The 20,691-nt window shown below is 31.4% G+C and overlaps 1 protein-coding gene across 1 annotated transcript in view; it reads right to left on the reverse strand.

The window, feature by feature from the left end:
* Positions 1 to 7,308: 7,308 nt before the first annotated feature.
* The window catches only part of LOC129220955 (uncharacterized), a 38,407-nt gene continuing 25,024 nt past the window's right edge, over positions 7,309 to 20,691 (reverse strand). Inside the window, exons 12-18 of the mRNA XM_054855389.1 lie at positions 16,479 to 16,614; positions 14,473 to 14,581; positions 14,309 to 14,384; positions 13,876 to 13,981; positions 12,907 to 13,023; positions 11,511 to 11,621; positions 7,309 to 9,339 (exon numbers count right to left, since the gene is read on the reverse strand). Coding sequence (XP_054711364.1) covers positions 8,798 to 9,339; positions 11,511 to 11,621; positions 12,907 to 13,023; positions 13,876 to 13,981; positions 14,309 to 14,384; positions 14,473 to 14,581; positions 16,479 to 16,614 — 1,197 coding nt within the window. The 3' untranslated portion in view covers positions 7,309 to 8,797. The remainder of the gene's footprint in view (positions 9,340 to 11,510; positions 11,622 to 12,906; positions 13,024 to 13,875; positions 13,982 to 14,308; positions 14,385 to 14,472; positions 14,582 to 16,478; positions 16,615 to 20,691) is intronic.

The raw sequence follows: 20,691 nt of genomic DNA on the forward strand, positions 1-20,691 counted from the left end.
TCACAATTTCATTTTGGAGTATTTTTTATATGCTCTTGTTTTTCCGATATGGCACGTTTTTGTACAAAAAGATTTTAATATTTAAAATTATGCTTTGCATAATTGCCATTCATGATGAACAAAGTAACTCATATTATGACCAAGTGCATTTGCCAACTACTACCCCCATCTATCTATCTCTCTCTCTCTTTTGGAAACCAAAAACCTTTTATGCTGTTGATGAAAAAATGTAAGGTTTGTCGTTTCATTTTGTTGTTTTGTAATTACCTGGGAGCTCTAACTCGGCTCTTTTTTTTTCTGTAAATTTTTTGGATAAGACAAAAATTTAATGCTATTTGCCCATAAACATACATTTTGAAGAATAAGTCCTGCTTGTTACTTTAATATAATAATAATAGTAATAATAATCAATATTTCATATGATGGTTGATTTTTTTTTTTTTAATTTGCAAAACTTTTTAAAGCTGAGTCTTATTATTTAATTATATTCCAATTGTGAAATGTTATCTATTAAAATAATTCTGTTCTGAAAATACTTACTTGATACAATCATTAAGATTTTTAAAAACTATGTCTCCAACAACTATTCTTGTATTTCACTTCAAAATTGTAAATATTATTGATGTTTTATGTTTTTAAATTGATTTTAAATGTAATGTCGTGTGTTACACAAGAACTTTTGCATCTTATTATTCATAAGATTTGCATTCTTAATTTTAAATGAAGTTTTGTAAATGCACGGAATACTTAAAAGCATTACATGTTTTTCTTTTCTTTTTTTTTTTCTTTTTTTCTTTTTTTTTTTTTGTCGTGCCATTACTTTAAGTTCATCAAATTGCTTTTCCATTGCATTTCCTTTTACACACCTTTTTCTTTGTCTAAAACGCATAATGTTATAATATTCATTTACTTTTAGGTGAACTTTTTATTGTTTGATTTAAGCATTTTAATATACTATGTAAATTCAAGCAGCTATTTTCTGCATGTTTCTGAAGTAAAAATAAAATAAAAAGAAAAAAATATATAATTTTAGAACAAATATATTTGTGCTTAGTACTATCTTTACTTGCGTGAGACTTCTTTGTTTCATTTTTAAGAAGGAAAAACACATCTAATATTCTCTTTACTATGTATTTCATGTGATTAAGAGTCTAAATCAACAATCATATTTTTATTTTCTACACTTCCAAAAGATTTAATGTTCAAAAAATTACATAATTTCCTAATTTCCCATGTCGCAATTGGCAGAATGTCTTAGTTTGGTTTTTAAACAGGTCCCGCCCCCCCCCCCCCCAAGTCGCGTTGTAATTTTATAATTGTTTATGTGTTGTCTGACATATAAAATTACACATGAATTGACACATTGTATAACTACTGTATTCAAACTTTCTTATTACAATCTTAAGCAATTATAACTTTTCAGTTATTACTATTTTGACTCAAGATTATTTTATAGATGAGGTACATTTTCCAATAAAACTGTAAAAAATTACTGTTTGTGTCAAATAATAAAGACTCGATTGCTCCAATTTTTGTTTGATCTTAAGCACTGCTTGCGTCTTTAATTCTTCTCATAAAATCACCAATTCTCATAGCTCAACTATTGCTATCTAATTAATTGCATTTTCAAGAAACTTAACATTCCTTAGTTTTCATTGTTCCATAGTTTCATTTTCACTTTTACAGAAATAAATTTTCATCGTTATTATTTTTTTCTATTAAGAGAACCAAATCGAATTTAGGAATAGGGTGCCAATGTTTAAAAATGAAAGTAAATATAAACATAATTGAATCAATTTCATTGAGTTTCAGGAATTCAAGTACAGTAAATTAATTTTGTGTTTTTTTTTTTTTTTAAATCCATAGCTATTTTTATAGGTAAAATGTGGCTGTAAATTGTCATTATAGTTCTTGTGAAATATGGGTGAGACATTTTAAAAAATAACCAATTGTATTTAAAAATAAAAAAAAAAACGGTGGAAGGCCTAAATATTTTTTTTTTTTTTTTTTTTTTTTTTTTTTGTATTTGACAGCAGTATTTTGAAGTTGACTGATATTATGTTTCTAATACTAAATGCAACATAACTAAAAGATAGGGAATGTTTTTATTTTTTGATGATGGTCAAATAACGGAAGGCATGCTTACAATTATTCTTAGCATTGTGAAAGTTGATTCTTTTATGTTACACAATTGTTAACTCTTTTTTTCATCATTGATCTAAAATGCTTGCTTTCTTTACATAATCATTTTAATTTTGAAAAAATTATCTTTATATTTGAATTTTCAATTGAACAATAGGATGAAATAAGTACTTTATTTAGATGCCTATTTGTTGTGTGTGTGAGCTTTTTTTTAAATAATAGAACAAAACTGGTAAATATTTCATTTTTTACTAAATATGTTTTGTTGCACATCATAAGTCATTGTGCTGTTGTGTTCAGAACTTTGTATACAGGTTATATGCATCTAAATGTGCCATGTTATACTTCCAACATATTACTTCTAACGAAAATTGAATCATATTTGATACTGAGATCATGTTTCATTTAAATCATATTCTAAAATGTATTTTATATTGCAGGATTTTGTAAAAGCATTTTATAGATTATATTAGTTCAAAATGGCTTATTTTTTTAATCAAACCCATTGCTAAATCATAAAAAACAAAATGTCATTTTTGATGATTATACTGTTCAATACTTGGTGTTTATATTTGCAAAACTGGTGCTTTGCATTCTACTTGTCATGTTGTAACTTATGTAATTTTTTATTGTGTAGATTTTTACCTGATATTCATATGTGTAGCTTAAATGTGTATTTCTATAAAACTAATGGTAGTTCATTTTCTTTCTCTGAGACAATTATTTCTATGAATGAAAATGAGACTTAATGCTTGGTTTAACTAATCCATAACAAAAAGCAAACAATGTTTCAGTATGTCATCGTTTTTTAGTCTTTTGTATTTTTTAGAATAATTTATACTGTTAGCTATTTCTTCTGACAACTTACATCGATTGTAAACACAGCTGTAAAGTAACAGATTTTCAACAGCTTATTCTCACAGTTCTTGTATAAATATGCTTTTTCTTTTGTAATAACAAATGAAAAATTTTCATTGAACTATTCAGGTTTCTGTCCTTTTCACATAATTCCTAATTTATCGAACAAAATTATTTTTATTTGTTTTTTTAATGTTTGCTGATGAAACTTTATTGTAAAAAAAATTCAGTATCATAACAGTTTTGATTTTTACACAACTATTTTTGTTGAAAAGATTTCCAAATAAACTATTAAATGAAGTTTCATTTGAATGACAGTTTTCTTTTGTAGTGTTTATTTCAAACTGAAATACTCTTTCTTCTCTACAATTTATCTGGGGAAATATTGTCACAGATGTGCCCAATTCTGTTCAGGTTTTAAATGCAAAATTTTAATTCAGAGACTTGAACTACCATCACCTCAGGCAGTACACAACAACTATTATACTCAGACCACTGCTTTGAAACTAATGCCGATTAAAATGTGAACAATGTTCTTCTTGAAAGCATGGATTATAAAGTGATACTAATCTGCTGTAATAGTGGAAAGAAGCACACCCGTACAAGTTTTTAAAATTATAACTTAACGTAGCTTTACACTTTGATCAATGAAATATAAATATATTTTAATGAAAGTTTTTCTGAAAGTGGGTCTTATTGAAATAAGGATAGTCTTCAGAATATGATCGAATACCAATGAAGATGACCTACTGTTTTTCAAGTATCCTTCCAACTTCAGCTAAAGGCAGTGCCGTGGTTGACTGGGCATTTCTTGGAAATGTTTTTTCTTATTGCATAAATAAAGCAAATTTAAATGTAAATTCGTTTAAAATCGCCTGCTATAAAATGTCGATTTTTTAAATTAAAGCCATCTTAACATTTTTAGTCTTAACAAAAACCATCAGCCATGACATCTACTCTATGAAAAGATGAGTTCCCCTAAATCTTTTAACTACAGCACCGATTAAAAATATGTAAATTGTAGAAGTAACTGCTTTACTGAAACAAAAGTCTTTTTTAAAATTTTATACTTCAAAGCAACGTACTAAAAAATATTAGCTTAAAAAGCCTGAAGTACTGTTGGATGAAGATCCAATACCTAGTTCCTTTCTCCAGACCAGAGGCTCTGGGGTCTAGTTGTTAAAGACCTGAATTTAAAATGGCCGACTGGTCAGACATTAGACGTGTATAGTGTTGGAAATACATTTGCAAACTTAGAGATAGAAAAGCTTTAAGAACCTTTCCTACCTTCAGGGTTCATACCCTATTTGGATGAAAAAATTCCATGACTTTTCCAAGACTTTTTCATGACTTCATAAAAAATTTCATGACCTTGTTACATAAAGAGAATATTACTATTAGTACTTTTAAGTGAATGCCACTACCTCATTGAAGCACTTACTTGTGATTGAAAAAATATCTGTGCACATAAAAAACTAAACTATTCTTACTTGTCTTCATCATACTTTAAGTAAAGTAAACATACAGTGAATATAACGGTGCTTAAATGTCTAATATTTTTTTTTATAAACGGGTAGAATGATAATTAATGGGACAAAGGTTGAATGAGTCATTACTAATTTTCAATAAATTTGCTCAAACGTTGCCTTTTAGCAGCAGCAGTGCATCTAAGCATACAAATAACTTGACAGTACTTTGTTTCATTAAAGCAAAGCCACATTCTTTAGTAAATTCATGTTTTTAAACCAAATATTTATATTTAAAAAAAGAAAGAAAATATTCAGTAGCGAATAAATCTTCTGATTTAAATGTCTTTGTTTACTTATTTTCACATTTTCAAAGGCGTATAAATTAATAGGTTTAGAAATTCTGCAACAGTGTTTGATTCCCGACATTGAATGTAGCAGTGTGTCGCATGGATTAGTCTTGCGGGCCATATGTTGGGAACTACTGTTTTAGAGTAGTAGGATTCCCCTATTTCTGTATTCTATCACCAAACAAAAGATCTTCATTTTCTAAAACTTTTAACAAATTTATATAAACCCTGATAAATTTAATAATAAAATTTTACGAGTGATGGAAACAAACTTGAATGCAATTGAATTGCATTTTTTAAGTGGTCCTGGCAAAATCAAGAATGTGCTAGTTCGCTACTACAGAATATAAAATATAAAAAGTGTTAAAAATAATGGTAAATGCAAAATGAGTGATGTCTAAGCAGTAACGTCACATTGCAAAAAAAGACGAGCGGCTTACAGAAGTGGATGTAACGAGATTTCAAAATTCAGATTCGTTTTTGGGATCGTTCAATTTTCCAGTTTTAATATGCGATACTGCTAAATCACTCAATATTTCTAATGTTCTTTTAGCTACTGTAACTTTCTCTTTGCCCAGGACATTTTTTCATGACTTTAAATAACTTTCCATGACTTTGAATGAAAATTTCAATTTTCCATGACTTTTCCAGGTCTGAAATTTGCATATTTTTTTTCATGACTTTCCAGGATTTCCATGACCCGTACGAACCCTGTACCTTGTAAACTGGACTGGAAGTAGCACTACCCTCCCAGATTAATTATCAGTTTTCAACACTTGTCCATACAAAGAAATAAAATGGTTAGCTGTATGACATTTTGTTTACAATTGTTCCATACAAGCTGTAGTACAGGCAACCCTCATTTATTGCAGTTAATTTGTTCCATACGGCGCTAACTGAATTTCCGCGAAGTAAGATTCTGTATTTATGAAACTTACAATTTAAATAGGTTTTTCAACCTGGTTAGAGCTCCCCATACGTGAAACGGCACCCTTAGCCACCATTACATTACTTCATATATTAAACAAATATATTTATCCCCTAGTAATAATACAGTGATTTATATTTTCCAGTAAGTGTTTTACAGTTACAATGATAAGAGATTTCCTACCCTTTCTTTGGCAATTTTATAACCTGCACTCCCTCAACTAGTAAAACTACAGCTGCTTAGAAGAGCTTATCTTACTTTAAAGACATACTTTGCTATTTTTCTGCAGGAAAAAGTTTACATGAGCGCATAAAAAGCCCACGAAAGTCGAAGTAGCGAGTGACGACTGTTATAAGAAAAACAGGGGGAGCATTTTAACCATAAATGACTCAAGTCGATCCACGTTTTTGATATATGGGGAGAGAAGGAAAAATTTATTTTTCAAGATCAATTACATAGGGTGCAGTTGAAGCAGCTTTCTTTTTAAAGGTGTTTTGTGTTAGGAAAACCGAAATTTATTTTATTGAGCTACACTTTCTCCATCCTTTTCATGCTGATATGTAAATTTTGAAGTGTAGAACATGAAAAATATAAATCAAAATAGACCAGAGACAAAGTAAAAAGCCACATACTTTGAGGTTTATTATTATAATACATACAATTTACAGAACTCAAAAGTGATATATTTTATTTTCTTGTAAAAAATAAAATTATGAAGAGGTTTTCTTACTTGTATACTGTACATTATACACATTTATAAAAGCATAACGCATTTTAATAAAGTACAGGAAATATCAACTAAAACATATTCAAGCAAAAATAAAATGAGTGTTTAAAACTTATGACAAATGAAATTATTCTATCCCACAATATAACTATTTACAAATTTGATGCAAACTTTTAATTTCACTTTTGAAAAGGCTGTGCTTTTGGCGACCACAGCACTTTATTTTCCAGAAAAATGGCAGCTTTAGAACTCCAGTCTCCAAACTTCATTGGGGAAGAGCAATAAAATGGTGAAATGTTATAATATGCCTTTAACTGGCACATTATTTACATTACGAGTTAAATCCTACTTAATGTAGTGGCAACAATAAGTAAACAGCATCTAGTTGGACAGAGCTGGAATGGGGGAGAAAAAGGAAGACTCGAAATATATGTGTAAGAAGCATTCTACATTATTGGTGGAACCTTGGCATACACAAGCATACCTCTTTTCATTTGGGCCAAAACCGAAATTCCTTATGCAAGTGCTTTGCCAAATGTGACACAATCATTTGTATTGTTCAATAGTCTTTAAAAACGATTTAATTAAATCTATTGAAATTTTAAAACGATACATAAATTTACTCAATCCCTTCATACTCAACAAAGCTTAACACTTTTTATGAGTACGATTTAGTTCATATTTTTATAAGTAATTATTTAGTCCCACATAATATAACTTAAGTTTCAATTTTCTTTAATCACAAACAAAACTTTCATCTTGTTAAAAATTACCCTCCCCCTCTTCAGGCTCGTCATTTAGCCCCCCCCCCCCCCCCGAACAGTATCTATATGTCAGTGGGCTTTTTTTTTTTTTTTGCTGTTTTTCGGTATAACTCGCATTGAGTATATTCCTTTTGCCCTCCACCCCTCACGGCCGAATTTACTAGAACAATTTACTAACATGAACAAAAATGGAAAAACTTTGGTAAAATTAAAAAAGTTAAAATTTTATTTTATGAAATTAAGGAACAGTCTAAGCATGAGGCAAACCGAGAGCTTGAAAATTTAATTTTTAGGCTGGTATTAAGTTTTAACATTTATCAAAGAATGAAAGTTTTTCACATTAAGAAAAGCAACAACTCATTGTCAATAACTATGCAAAAGCAATTTTAAGTTAAGTGCAAACTTAATTAGTGCTACTATACTAAACATAACAAGTTTCACAAAATAAGAAACATTAAGGAATTAAAGCTGATATTTAAATATTTTGAAAACTAAAATTTTTATAAAATGCAACTATGAGCAAACTAAATTATTCAAGCATACAACTACTCATATAACAAAATCAATTTTTTGATATAAATTTAGATAATTCACCGGTCAATATAGGAATGAGAATACTTTATATATCCTCTCTCGTGTAACCATATAATAAAAATGTTTTCAAATAGTGTAAATATGCGTAAAGATCAACAACATACTTTCGTGTACAAAATTACACACTTTTTAACCACCATATGCAAGATTTTAAATTTTTTTTTGTAATTATCAGATTTTTTCTTAATATACTGGCAATTTCAAACATTTAATGTGAGTGCATATATCAAAAAACATTGTTCATAAGTAGAGAATGAAAACTATTTGATCAAATTTCAGCTGTAATGAAATTGACTTACATAAAAATTACAAACCAAGACTTTCCGAAAATTAAAGTAGATTTTAAGAGCTGGTAAATAGCGTTCAAAAAAAAAAATAAATAAATAAATAAAAAATTTAAACTATTATGATGCATTCTTTGAAATGTTTTAGTTACATTTCTTGTAGCTGGTGCAATTAGTAGTAAGCAAAAAGATATTAAAGCAAATTTATAAAACATTCATCTTTTCATGGTTTATATTAAATTAATTAATTTCTCTGTGATTTAAAAGACTATTCTTTAAATTTAAACTCATTCTTTATAAATTTGCTTCAATTAATTGTATCTGTCTGCATACCTTTATGTAAGCAATTAAAATGATTTTAATTTTTAGAAATATTTTACAATTTTGATTTTTAATATTTCAGTACAAGCTTGTAAGCATTTGCTTGCCTGACATAATTTACAATTTTCAAGAAACCTAAAATTGACAGAAAATTTTAAGGAGACTCAACACAAAAGATAGAGTTCTATTTTAACACCCATGTGTGATGGAAGTCTTGTTTTAATTGCTAAAACAGATCTGCAACATGTACAAATAAGCACATGAACACTAACTGCCATTTCAGTCTTTGCAACAAGTCCTTCATAAAGTTTTTCTTTGCATTTGACCTTAACACTGGAAGAAATAAAAAAGAACTTCTCTCTATCATGCCCTATCATGATCATTTTGAGGTAGACTTAGAGAGTTGGAATGATCTACATGATCAACATATGCTTCTACTTGAGATTGAAATGTCTGTCGAGATTTATGGTCAGCAAAGTTTTCACTGTCCTGAGATGTGAGGTTCTTTCCGTTTCTCCTCCTGTGCTTCCGTTTTTTGGAATGATGGTGGTGATGATGATGGTGATTATGACGATGATGGTGGTGACGATGATGATGCTTGTGATGCTTATCTTTGTATTTTTTGTGACGTTTGAGTTTGGCTTCACATTTGTCCTTTATTTCTGTGTTATCTTCTTTAAATTTGATATGGTAACTAGCTTTACGTTTTGAACGCTTCCTCTGCCTTTTCTTTGATTTTGAAAACTCCATGCAATTCACAGCTGAACAAGTGCAATTTTCTAAATTGTTGTTCTCTGTATTCTGACTAGGTGATAAAGAATAATCAACGGAACAGCTATCATCACATGAAGATTCATTAATACTTGCGCAGCTTGATTCTTTGGACTCATTCTCATTACCGGTATCTGAAATTTAAAAAATAATGATGTAGCATACAGTGCAGGCATTGTGGAGAACACATGCAAGATATCTGAATCATGTATATTCTAAAAAAGTATTTATATTAACTGATATCAATATAAGTAATAGTAATATAAATATTTAATTTTGTTTGAAATTCTATTTTATGAATACAAGAAATTATTTTAAATTCACCACCAGCTCAGTTATTCCATCTGAGGACTGCAGTTTCGTGCTTCTTAGCACTCATCAACCCAGAATAGGAATCACATGAGCTGGAGGCGAAAAACCTCTTAAAGGAGCCAAGAGAGCCAAACAAACTGGTAGCTAATACAGAATTAGCAAACCAGATGAGCGACCACAGCAATGGTGTGGTTCAACTCAAAGTGAGAGTCAAATAAACTGGTAGCTAATAAAATTTATTCCGGGCTGATGAGTGCTAAGAAGCCCGAAACTGCAGTCCTCGGATTGAATAACTGAGCTGGTGGTGTATTTTAAGTCTTTCTGCCTTAGCCCTGGCTTAGGACGATAACTTACTACAAAATACCATGCTTTGCCATCGATCTTTGAGTGAAAAAATGATTTTTTTTCTTTCATTTTCATAACATGAAATTATGTGTTTCGATATATTTTGTGCACAATACAAACCATTTATTAGTTCCTAAAAATAAAGAAATAGAGAGATTTTTTTTCCAAACTTAATATCCTTCGTATCAGCACAATTGATTAGCACAATTGATTAGCACAATTCATCAGCACAATTGATCAGCACAATTAAATAGTACGATATGAGAGTAAACATAAAAGTAGACTACAGTTTACTGCCAAAAAAGATTTTTTTATTAGATTACGTACAAAAATTTTATACTGTGAAAACAGTATGTGTCCATTGAGTTATTGTTACCTTTGGAACACATTGAACCTAAATACGTGTTTTATGATCATTAGTGAATGGGATTTTTTTTTTTTTTAATCTGACAAAATTACCATCTGAATCAAATATATGGAGGCATAAAACTTAAAAAAGCAATTTATCATTCAGAGCTCAGCTGCAGATAACACCTTTCTGTTTAGCATGACAGTAGAGCAGCAGCAGTGCTCCTAGGTCAAAAGCTCTGGAATTTCACTCAGAAGGTAGTAAATTAGACAAGAAATTAGTTTTGTGTGAACATGAGGTTTTTTTTTTGTTAATAATTTTTCATGAAAAATCGGAAAATTAATTAGTTTATGATAATACATTTTATACTAATAAAACTTGGGTTCTAATACTTCGTTATTGCAAAACATCAGGGCATTATGCGTTATTTTCTTGCAAGTCCCACTACTTGTCAGTGTTTCCGTATCCTGTGTTAGAATACTATATCTTTCCAAAAGCACAACAAACACAAATTTACATTTTCCATAAACATAGAATCTATCGTTTTATTTACTACCAGAGGATGGGTAAAAAATACGACTTAAAATTTTTTTTTCAGGTATTTTTGGCTTTAGAATTAAAGTGAGAAAGCCAAATAAAAATAAATAGAATTTAATACCGTGCAAAACATGAGGTTATAAAAATTCACTAAAAAAACATTTTACACTACTCTAAATGGAAAGAACAGAATGCCACACCTTCCTTATGCCAAAATCTCACTTGAGCATAAATGAAATTTTCTTGTCACTATGCCTAGTAGAGGTCTCATTTCATGATCATACAGTATAGACAGGGGCGTGTCGGGGGGGGGGGGGGGGAGCGAAGGGACACCCGTTGGCCCGAGCCTGAAGGGGGGGGGGGCTCGAGATTTTTGAAACGAGGGATGAAATATATGCAGGGACTAGGGGGCAAACAATATGAATGGGCCCCAAAAATTTTATGCACGCCCAAGTATATATGTAAATAAAGTAGAAGCTTGATAACGCAATGACAAATTTTTGAAGAACAAGAGCAGCAACATGCCTCTTTTTTGGCTATATACGTCCCCCTGGCAATTTCTATAAGACTAAATAGGATGGATCTGACTGAAAATAGTTTAGCTTTTCTCTCATTGCAATTTTAACTCATTATTTCAGTACTACTGACATGTGTCCGAGGGAAGAAAAAAAGCCAAATAAAAAACAAGTGAAAAGGTTAAGATATTAATACATTCAAATGTATCATCAGATTTTAAGTAGGAGAAATACAAGGAAAACTTACCACAATGGTCTGTACTAGAGCATTTTGAAGTTGAGCAACGTAAAGTGCGAGATTTACCCCGCTTCAGCTTCACATCTGTATTTTTTGCAGTAGTAACTTGCTCAGCCAATGCTGAAATCAAAAATGTATTTTTTTATTATATAAGTAAGAACCAGCACAGCAAAAAAAAAAAAAAAAAAAAGCAAATATATAATACCCTCAAAAAAAAAAAAAAAAAAAAAAACCAAAGAATAAACAAATGCCTGTATGTATCTGTGTCTGGCTAACTCTTCACTTACAGGGAAGTATAACTGAGACTTTTGCAGAGGTTTTGAAAAATCTCAGGTAACCCTATTCACGTGGTCTCATCTCTATGATGATTAACATTGGCAGCTGGTGCATCAAAAAAGTGGGGGGTCAGATGTAGTAGGGGGTTTGGGGGCGTGGCCACTGAAGCTGATTGTTTTTCTTTTTCTTTGTAAAGTTGGGCTTTTTAATTGGTTTTTAATATTGCTGATAACTTATAAAAAAAAAGGGAAATAGCATCAAAAATCGGGATGAATGGCCATCGCAGACTTTCCCTTTCCATTTTAAAGTTTCATCATTATGAAATAAGATAAAAAGAGCTCATTTATTTGGAAGTTTTAGTTATCTTTCATGAAATAAATCAGTCTGCCCTAGAAAAAAAAATAATTTTTCAATCAATAATTAATTTTTTACTCTGGAAAGTTAGGAAGCAAGGCCCCTTTACTTTAGGAAGTGAGGGGGCAGTTGCCCCCTTCCCATAAGAGCCGCCTATGACGATTAAATTAGGGAAGATACTAAATGAAAAATCACAGAAATTGACCTTATTTTCATCATTTAGGAGGCTTTTCAAATACACTGAAATGATGAGAAACGATTTTGGTTGCAAAAGCATTGGCTTTTCCATTATCTTCTCTTTATTTCGGGGGGGGGGGGGGGGGGGCTTAGGACAATTTGTAAAAGAACTATTTTGTTTTAAATTTTAGAAACTATAGACTATATTCTAATGGCGATTTCCTTTGTAAACATACCAATAGGCAGTTTTAAGGACTGTGATCTTGATTCTAATAAGGATTTTCGTTTTAATGAGGATTTTTCGAGATGTATTTTTTTTGGATTTAGCTACTAAGCTTATTTTGTGGCTGTTGTACTTATCTAATTAAGAAATTTAACGACTCTTAGAGTTAGGAATGGAACCGGATGGATTACTATAGTGGGAAATTGTATATATTTTGAGTACCTTTTATATTAAATGTCACTCATCCCTTTAGTCAATAAAATAGGTTTTCCTGTTCCTGCATGTTGTCCCCCCCCCCCCCACAATGAGCGCTTATTTTCTATCACTTTTTTGGACAACCAATTTTTAAAAAAGCAAAAATTTTACAATATATACCTGGAAGTATATCTGAAGGTAACAGTCTGATGTTCTTGGTAGGAATTTGACCAGAATCTCCATCATCAAAAAGTACAAAAACCCTTGGCTCTGACCAATCAGCACTAGGAGAAGGAGCTGGAAAAGCATGAAAATATTTATAGTAATATTGTATAGAACATTTTTAAAACATATTTTAAATTCACAAAAATGTGAGTTACATAAAGAGAACAATCTTTCTATACAAAGTGCATGTCAACGTCAATAATAATTAAAAGCTACTTCTTATGAATATTTCTATGCTTAAGATGTAAGTTTTAATGTTGAAATGAAACTTGCAAGTTAAATAAATGTAACCAATAATGCACACAATGTATGATTTTATGGTGCTCTCTAACCTTAGTATTAATAGATTCAAAAAATCAAATAGAAGACATTTTTAAAAACCAGATTTATTTTTATTTGAGCAGTGAATTTTTCCTTTAAATTAATAATTCATAAGAACCTTTTTTTTTTGGTTGACATAAATAGATTTCTTTTGGAATCCTTACTAATAATAAAGCTGAAAGTCTTTCCGTCAGGATCTCTGTGACGCGTTCAGCCGATTTTCATAAAATTTGGCACAAAATTAGTTTGTAGCATGGGGGTGTGCACCTCGAAGCGATTTTTCGAAAATTCGATTTTGTTCTTTTTCTATTCCAATTTAAAAAATATTTTACCCTGCAAATTATCATAACGTGGAAGAATAAATTACGAAATTATCTTAAGGTGGAACCGTAACATGAGCCAGCAAATTGGCGAGAAATCCACCATCCATTATTTGTAAATATACAGGTGAACCAAATAACCATTTAATTTTCTACTACGGACAAAGTCGTGCGGGTACCACTAGTTTCTAATAAAAGTAAAGCTTTCATGCTCATAACAATTGACATGTATTTGGAAAAGTTTAATTTACTACTGTAATATGTATATTCAGCGATTTATTACCTTTCCCAACGACACCAGGATATAAACATCTATATTGCTGGCTCCAATAAGCACAAACTCTAGTACCTTCTGGAAGTTCTGACGACAGAGGTTTTGATTCTACAATCTAAACAAGAAAAAAAATCAAGATTTTTTATTGATTGAAAATTCTATTATTTAAAGTAAAAATATAAATTTTTAAAGATGATTCTTAAGGTCTTTTAGAAATGGAAGGATGGAAAAAAAAAGACCTTGTACAGTTTTTTGGTCTAAAGCATGATTTTGAAATCAACTAAAATATTCATTTGCAAAAAAAAAAAATAAATAAATAAAAAATAAATTTAAAAAATCTAACACTGACAAGTATTACTTAAAAATTTTTTAACGAAACACTATTAAATTTACACCAAGATTGCTCTTGACACTTTTTTACATTAAAATTTGAGATACTAACTGCTTGAGTAAGCAATTCCTCTTGAGTGAAGACATGAAGTTTATTTCCTCTTTGACCATCCAAAGCAATACCATACCTAAAAAATAAGGACATTTATAAAACTGTTCACATTTTTAACTTGTATAAAAAAATTATGTCAAAAATCATTACTGAATTCAATATACCTATCAGACACTTGAATTTCTTTTATGCATCCAGCATAAAAGAGTCCATCTTCGAGAGCTAGTAGACGATGTTTCTCCACCAAATGGTTTACTTTCAATAAACTTGGTTCTGTAAAAAACGATTTTGATTATGTTTTCATACAATAATTTCAGGGGTAGAAGTGACCGACTTGTCACATATAGGACATTTTCCACAAAAAATATAGGACACATTACATGAATTAATTTTGCTATGAAAAAAGAAATAATACATATCATATATTATTTAGTTATTCTTATCAATGATTTTGTTAAAAAAAAAAAAAAAAACCCTTAAACAAAATTATAACTTACATCTGAAATGAATTTCTTGTAGTTGAAAGAATAATTTTTGAAAAAAGTGTACTTTACAGTAAATAACTAAACAAAATTTGAACAAAGATAATTTTTATTTTTTCTTGCTCACTCATGACCCAAGTACTAGTTCCACTGTTCTTTGGTTTTATATCTAAACTGAACCCTTTACCACTTGTATTAAGAACAAACAGAGCTTGAGAAGGATCCTTCTGACGTTTTTCAGAATTTTCTTTATGCTTGAATGTTTAAGCATGCAGCCTCAATTGCGAAAATCCACTATTGCTTATGAGCATTGAACAGTTGCAAAAATGGCAAATAGCGGTAAAATCATCTTTTCCTTTAGTGCACCTTGCACCAAAAATGTCCTCCTGGTTCAACCCCTCCACACGAAACTTTGTTAAGCGATGCAATTTCGCAATTATAATTCCACTTATTACAACAAACTACGTTTTAACATCATAAGGAACTAACATTCCACGATCCCAAAATTCCACAAAAAGAAAAGATTACAAAAAGAATATTAGAACATTCCGTTTAGAAAATGCACTGAACACAAAATATACCAACGAAAACCATGATGGAAAACAAAACAAACGGCTGTTGCCCCCCCCCCCCCCCCTCCAAACACAAAATTCTAAAACCAACTACAGATTTAGTTCTCGAAACTCCACCCACTATAGAGTGACGTCAGATTGCTGTAGCCAATGAGAGAAGATGCCTGTCGTAGGATTTACTCAGTTGAGTTTTGGGGGATATTTCGATAATTGGGAATCTGGCGCAGTCTTCTTATTTTTGGCGTAAATAATTTTATTTTGGTAACCCTGCTGATTTATAGTAACCCTATGTGAATAGATGTTTCCTTTCTCTTTGTTTAGATTTGCAATGAAAAATACCTCTTGTGCAGGTGCTGGAGCAAAAAACTGACGCCAATTAAGAATGATCGCCAGATTCCCAATTATCGAAATCTTCCCGAGTTTTTTAATTTGAAATTCTTTTTGGGCACGTACTTTCAGCGAAAAATCCGATGTCAGAAAGTTTATTTACTGTTCCTTTTAAAAGATATATTGGGTAAAAAATGGGAACATAGGAAATATAAGACATTTTTCAAAAATATAGGAAATATAGGACGATTTTGATGCTTTTTTTGAAAATATAGGAAATATAGGATATATAGGACTACTTCGACCCCTGTAATTTGAATGCAAAACTACATTAAAATGACAGTGTGTGCATGAGCCATACTTTCTAAACTACTCTCAATATTGTGCTTTCTAAGAAATACTTGAGCACAGTGGTATAGATAGGCGGGGGGACACTGTTTAAGCAAACTATTACCATTATTACAAGCACACTATGAATTAGCAGACATGTTTTCAGTTCAAGTCACTTTCTCAACAATAATTTTAAAAAAATCTATTGGTTTTTAAAATGAGAAATTTTGTTAAATTACAAAGATAATACTGTACTTTTACAGCAACAATTGCAAAGAGCTACACTATTAGCCATATCTGAATGCCTTTTGGCAAGTTGGAATCAGACCTGAATTAACAGTTAACAAAAAATATTCATGAATCGCAAAATAATTTATAGAGTAAAAATATGTTCCACATTGTCTGATTTAATGTAAATACACATACACATGCACAATGCATTTTTTTTTTTGAACCTACCTGGGTATCCCAAATCATCACTTTCAAGAATATCACATTTGTCCAGTGTTTTGGAAACAATTTCCCTTTTTTTGCTCTCATCTCCCAAATGACATTTTATTAGAGCATCATACAAATCTTCCGGTACACCACCATCCTAAAAATGAAAAATTACAACTTTTAAGACAAAATTAAGAAAAATAAATTGAAAAAGCTGAAATATTGAAGAAAACTTGAGTAAAAAAAACACTAAATTAAATATCATGATCTATTTCACTTTGGCACATAACTTATCGCAGTTTAAACAAAACGTTTGTAATTAGACACTTTTTATTTAGTTATTTTAAGGTTTTATACAGTAGAAGACCATTATAACCCCCACCTTGGGACCATTGAGACAGTGGCGCAGTCAGAGAACTTTTCTGGGAGGGGTTTTCAAAATTGAAAATTGTTGCTTTCATTCGCATTCATTTACAATGTATAATTATTCAATGTCAAAGAATTTCTACAGATTAGTAATTATTAATTCAAAGTAACTGCTTAAAAACAATTAATAATTCATATAGATATCACTATAAAACGAAGAAAGTGGGAAAATGCACAGGGTATTCATTATTTGTTTTACTTCAAACTTGTATCCCTTTTTTTTGTGTGTGTATTTTTCACGAGATCATAAAACCTCCTCTTCAAATACAGTCATGTCTTTATGAATGTCAAATGCTAGCTAATAACAGTTTCGACCTTTCAATGAGAATGGGTTAATTGCCTCAGAAAATCCGGTGCAATAGGCTTTCTCTCTCTAGATGTCCCTAAAAAGAATTTGTGCAGTGATGGATGTGCTGAGGGACCATGATAACCTCTAGAGCTTTATTGACACCATTTTAGCTATCTTATACCAGGGAGGACGTGGGGTGCTCATCATGAAATACAACTTTTATATTTAAGAATTGAAAAGTAATTTCGACAACTTCCCGATCATTAAAAGCAGTAAGACATTTTGTTGAAACCTATTCCGCTTGGAAAAGCTCAAATACTCTGCTTTTTTCCCTTGATTTTAACGGAGGAAATGAATGCTTGTGTTCTGGGAGGGGTTTTAACCCCAAAACCCCTGCCGTGGCTGCGCCACTGCATTGAGAAGAGATTAAATGGAGGGAGTGAAGACTTTCATTCATGAAACCAAGTTCCCAAATTACATGAAAGATTTTAAAGCAAAGCATTGGAAGAAATCTGGTTTCTTTTGCTTGTTTTTCGCAAAACGTGCCAACCATTTGTCGTTGAGACACATGACTTGGGGCCTTTGGGTCAGTTTTTGCTAAGCTAATGATTGGACTTGCTCCCTCCAATTTAATCCTTGCTCTAAGCTTGGGACCAGAGCTTTTGTGTAACACAGGTTTTGGATCAGATCATTATCGAAATTTTAGATATAAGGTCCGTCCATCACGAGAAAAGCTCCCGCTGAAATGTCTGTGCCTGTCTACTGCTATAGTAACGAGGCGCTCCTCATTTTTCCAAGGGAAGCTTAATGTTAGAAAAACTCATACGACTGCACAAAGGCGAGAAGATGAGTGGCAAAATGGTGCAAAAAATCCTTTCTGCTAACCCTTGCAGAAAATGTCGTAATGGGCTTTTCTCGTGAAAGACAGACATTACGTAGATCATTTCACAAATTTTGAAACTAATATTCCTTAACTTTAATGAGTATTAAGTACTAGCTAGGCAATATAATATAAATATTGTCATTCACAAATATGTTTCAATCAAAAGAAAGTGAATTATCCTACACTTCCGCTAGTTTCACAGTTTGTGCATTAGGTGCATTTTCAAAACCAAACAGGCACTTTTTCTTTTCTCTGTGAATACTAATTTTCAATTAAAAAGCTTTGAATTAAGATGGAAAGATGAAGAACTGGTTCAAAATTTAATTTGCCTAAGAATTTTTATGCTTGAAAGGAGAAAATGGGGAATTTTTGAGCTGCAAAATTTATTGTTTACATCTGAAAATGGTGCAGTTCATAAAGAACTGCGTTTTATACGTTTGCATAGGTATTTGACTGTACTTGAATTTTTTAGTTATTTTTCAATTATAACCTATCAGAACCCTTACAAGAGTTAAGGACATTTAGAATAAATATTTTTTAGATCTTCCACTGTGTAAAACAAACCCAAATAAAAGAATCCTAAAAATCTAAGTAAAATAATATAGTGAGGCACCTACAAACAAATGGGTTTTCAAGGCACAAAAAATTAAATTTAGAGATAATTAGCACAAATAAAAGAAAAATGTTTTGTGGCAAGATATCTTAGGAGAGCAATGATAGGTGCTGTTACTAAGTGTGGTTTAGGATAACTTTAACATTAAAACTCCAATATTCTAAATTTATTCTCATTATACTTAAAAAATTTCTTTTGCCACTTACTGTATCAAATAAAATTAAAAACACAAATAGATCTAAATTCTGTTGCTTTCCGAAGATCTCACTCTCATAAAGTTTGTATTAAAATATTGAAAAATTGATCCAATTCTTATTTAACTAAATTCACATGCACTGAAAATATTTCAATAATTTGATACATATTGTGAACTCCTTGTCACTTTTTTCTTTTTCTGCGCTGTATTATTGTGCAGTTCGTTTGAAATTATTACATTCTGGAGTTCATTTTGTTTATTTAAACTTTTATTAATGAATGTCTTGGTTATTTATATCATTTATAATACAATATGTACAACGTTTTTACAATTACCAATCATCACCAAGACCAGAGCCTGGCTATCAGACCACCGGTCTCTTTCCACTTCTCGCGTAGAATGTCTTATCTTTTTCCCACGGATAGCCGGTTCTTTGGCATTTCCGGCCTGACCATGTGTGGGACACCTGTCCCATCTGCAGTTAATTAAAGCACGTGCTGCCCTGGTCAGCCACGGGCTGACATCCTCCCTCCGGTTTGAAATGCCATGAAGCATTGCATTGCAAACCCATAAAGTTCACATTCCTAGGTATTTTCCACTACCCTATGGTAGCCTTTCCATTCCCAGCAAAGGTACCTATATCAACCAAGAGCTCTGAGAATAGAAATTAATTTTTGATGTGTATTTTGGTTTGTGTACCCCATATACGAAAATATACCTCATACCAACATCTTTTGACACATAAATATACATTTACTTTATCAACCAAATTAAACAATTAATTCATTCCACATTTAAAATTTTAAACCATGATTCAAATAACTTTAAATTTCTGAGTATTAGCAACAAATACAAATTTCCAATCAAATCATAACACATTTTTTTTTCATATACATAATATCTTACATATAAACATAATTAATCATACACATAAAGTTCAGAAATTCCTTATGCCTTTCCCTCCTCTTCATACAACCGAGATAATGCATCAGCATCCCCATTCTTCTTGCCTTCTTTGTGTTTTATTCGAACATCAAAGCGGGTTAAAGCTAATGCCCATCTCTGCAATCTCGCGTTTTTCGGGATTCCCTCCATCAAGAATTTTAAAGGGTTATGATCGCTGTAGAGAGTTATTTCCTTCCCGAATGTCCACTCTTCGAACTTTCCCAGAGCCCAAATCACCGCATAGGCCTCCCTTTCGATAGTACTCCATTTTGCCTGAGATGGTGTTAATTTCTGGCTAATGAAGGTGATTGGCCTTTCCTTTCCATCTTTATCTCTTTGCACCAGACACGCACCAATCCCTACCAATGAGGCATCTGTATGGATTTCAAATGGTTGAGACATGTCTGGTGTGCTCAGTATGACTTTACTGCAAAGGAATTCTTTTAATGTATCGAACGCTTTTTCGGCATTCCTGTCTAATGTTATCTCATTTGGGATGCTTTTTCTTGTCAAATCAGTGAGGGGCTTCGCAATCTCTGCGTATTTAGGAACATATTCTCTATAGTAGTTGAACAGACCTAAGACCGAACGAAGAGCTCTCTTCGTCTTAGGTACCTTAATTTTCCTTATTACCATCAATTTTTCTGGGTCAGGACAATGTTCTCCTGATCCCACTATGTGCCCTAAATACTTTACTTTCGGTTTTGCGAAAGTACATTTCTTTAAATTCGCCGATAGCCTTAACTCCTTTAAGGTTTTAAGTACCGCCTTTATGTGCTCCAGATGACTCCCCCAATCATTCGAAAAAATGACAATGTCATCAATAATACTTTCTGCATATTCACTATGCGGTCTCAACGCTATGTTCATGGCTTTCTGGAA

Source organism: Uloborus diversus, chromosome 4, assembly GCF_026930045.1.
Source record: "Uloborus diversus isolate 005 chromosome 4, Udiv.v.3.1, whole genome shotgun sequence".
NCBI classification, from domain to species: Eukaryota; Metazoa; Arthropoda; class Arachnida; order Araneae; family Uloboridae; genus Uloborus; species Uloborus diversus.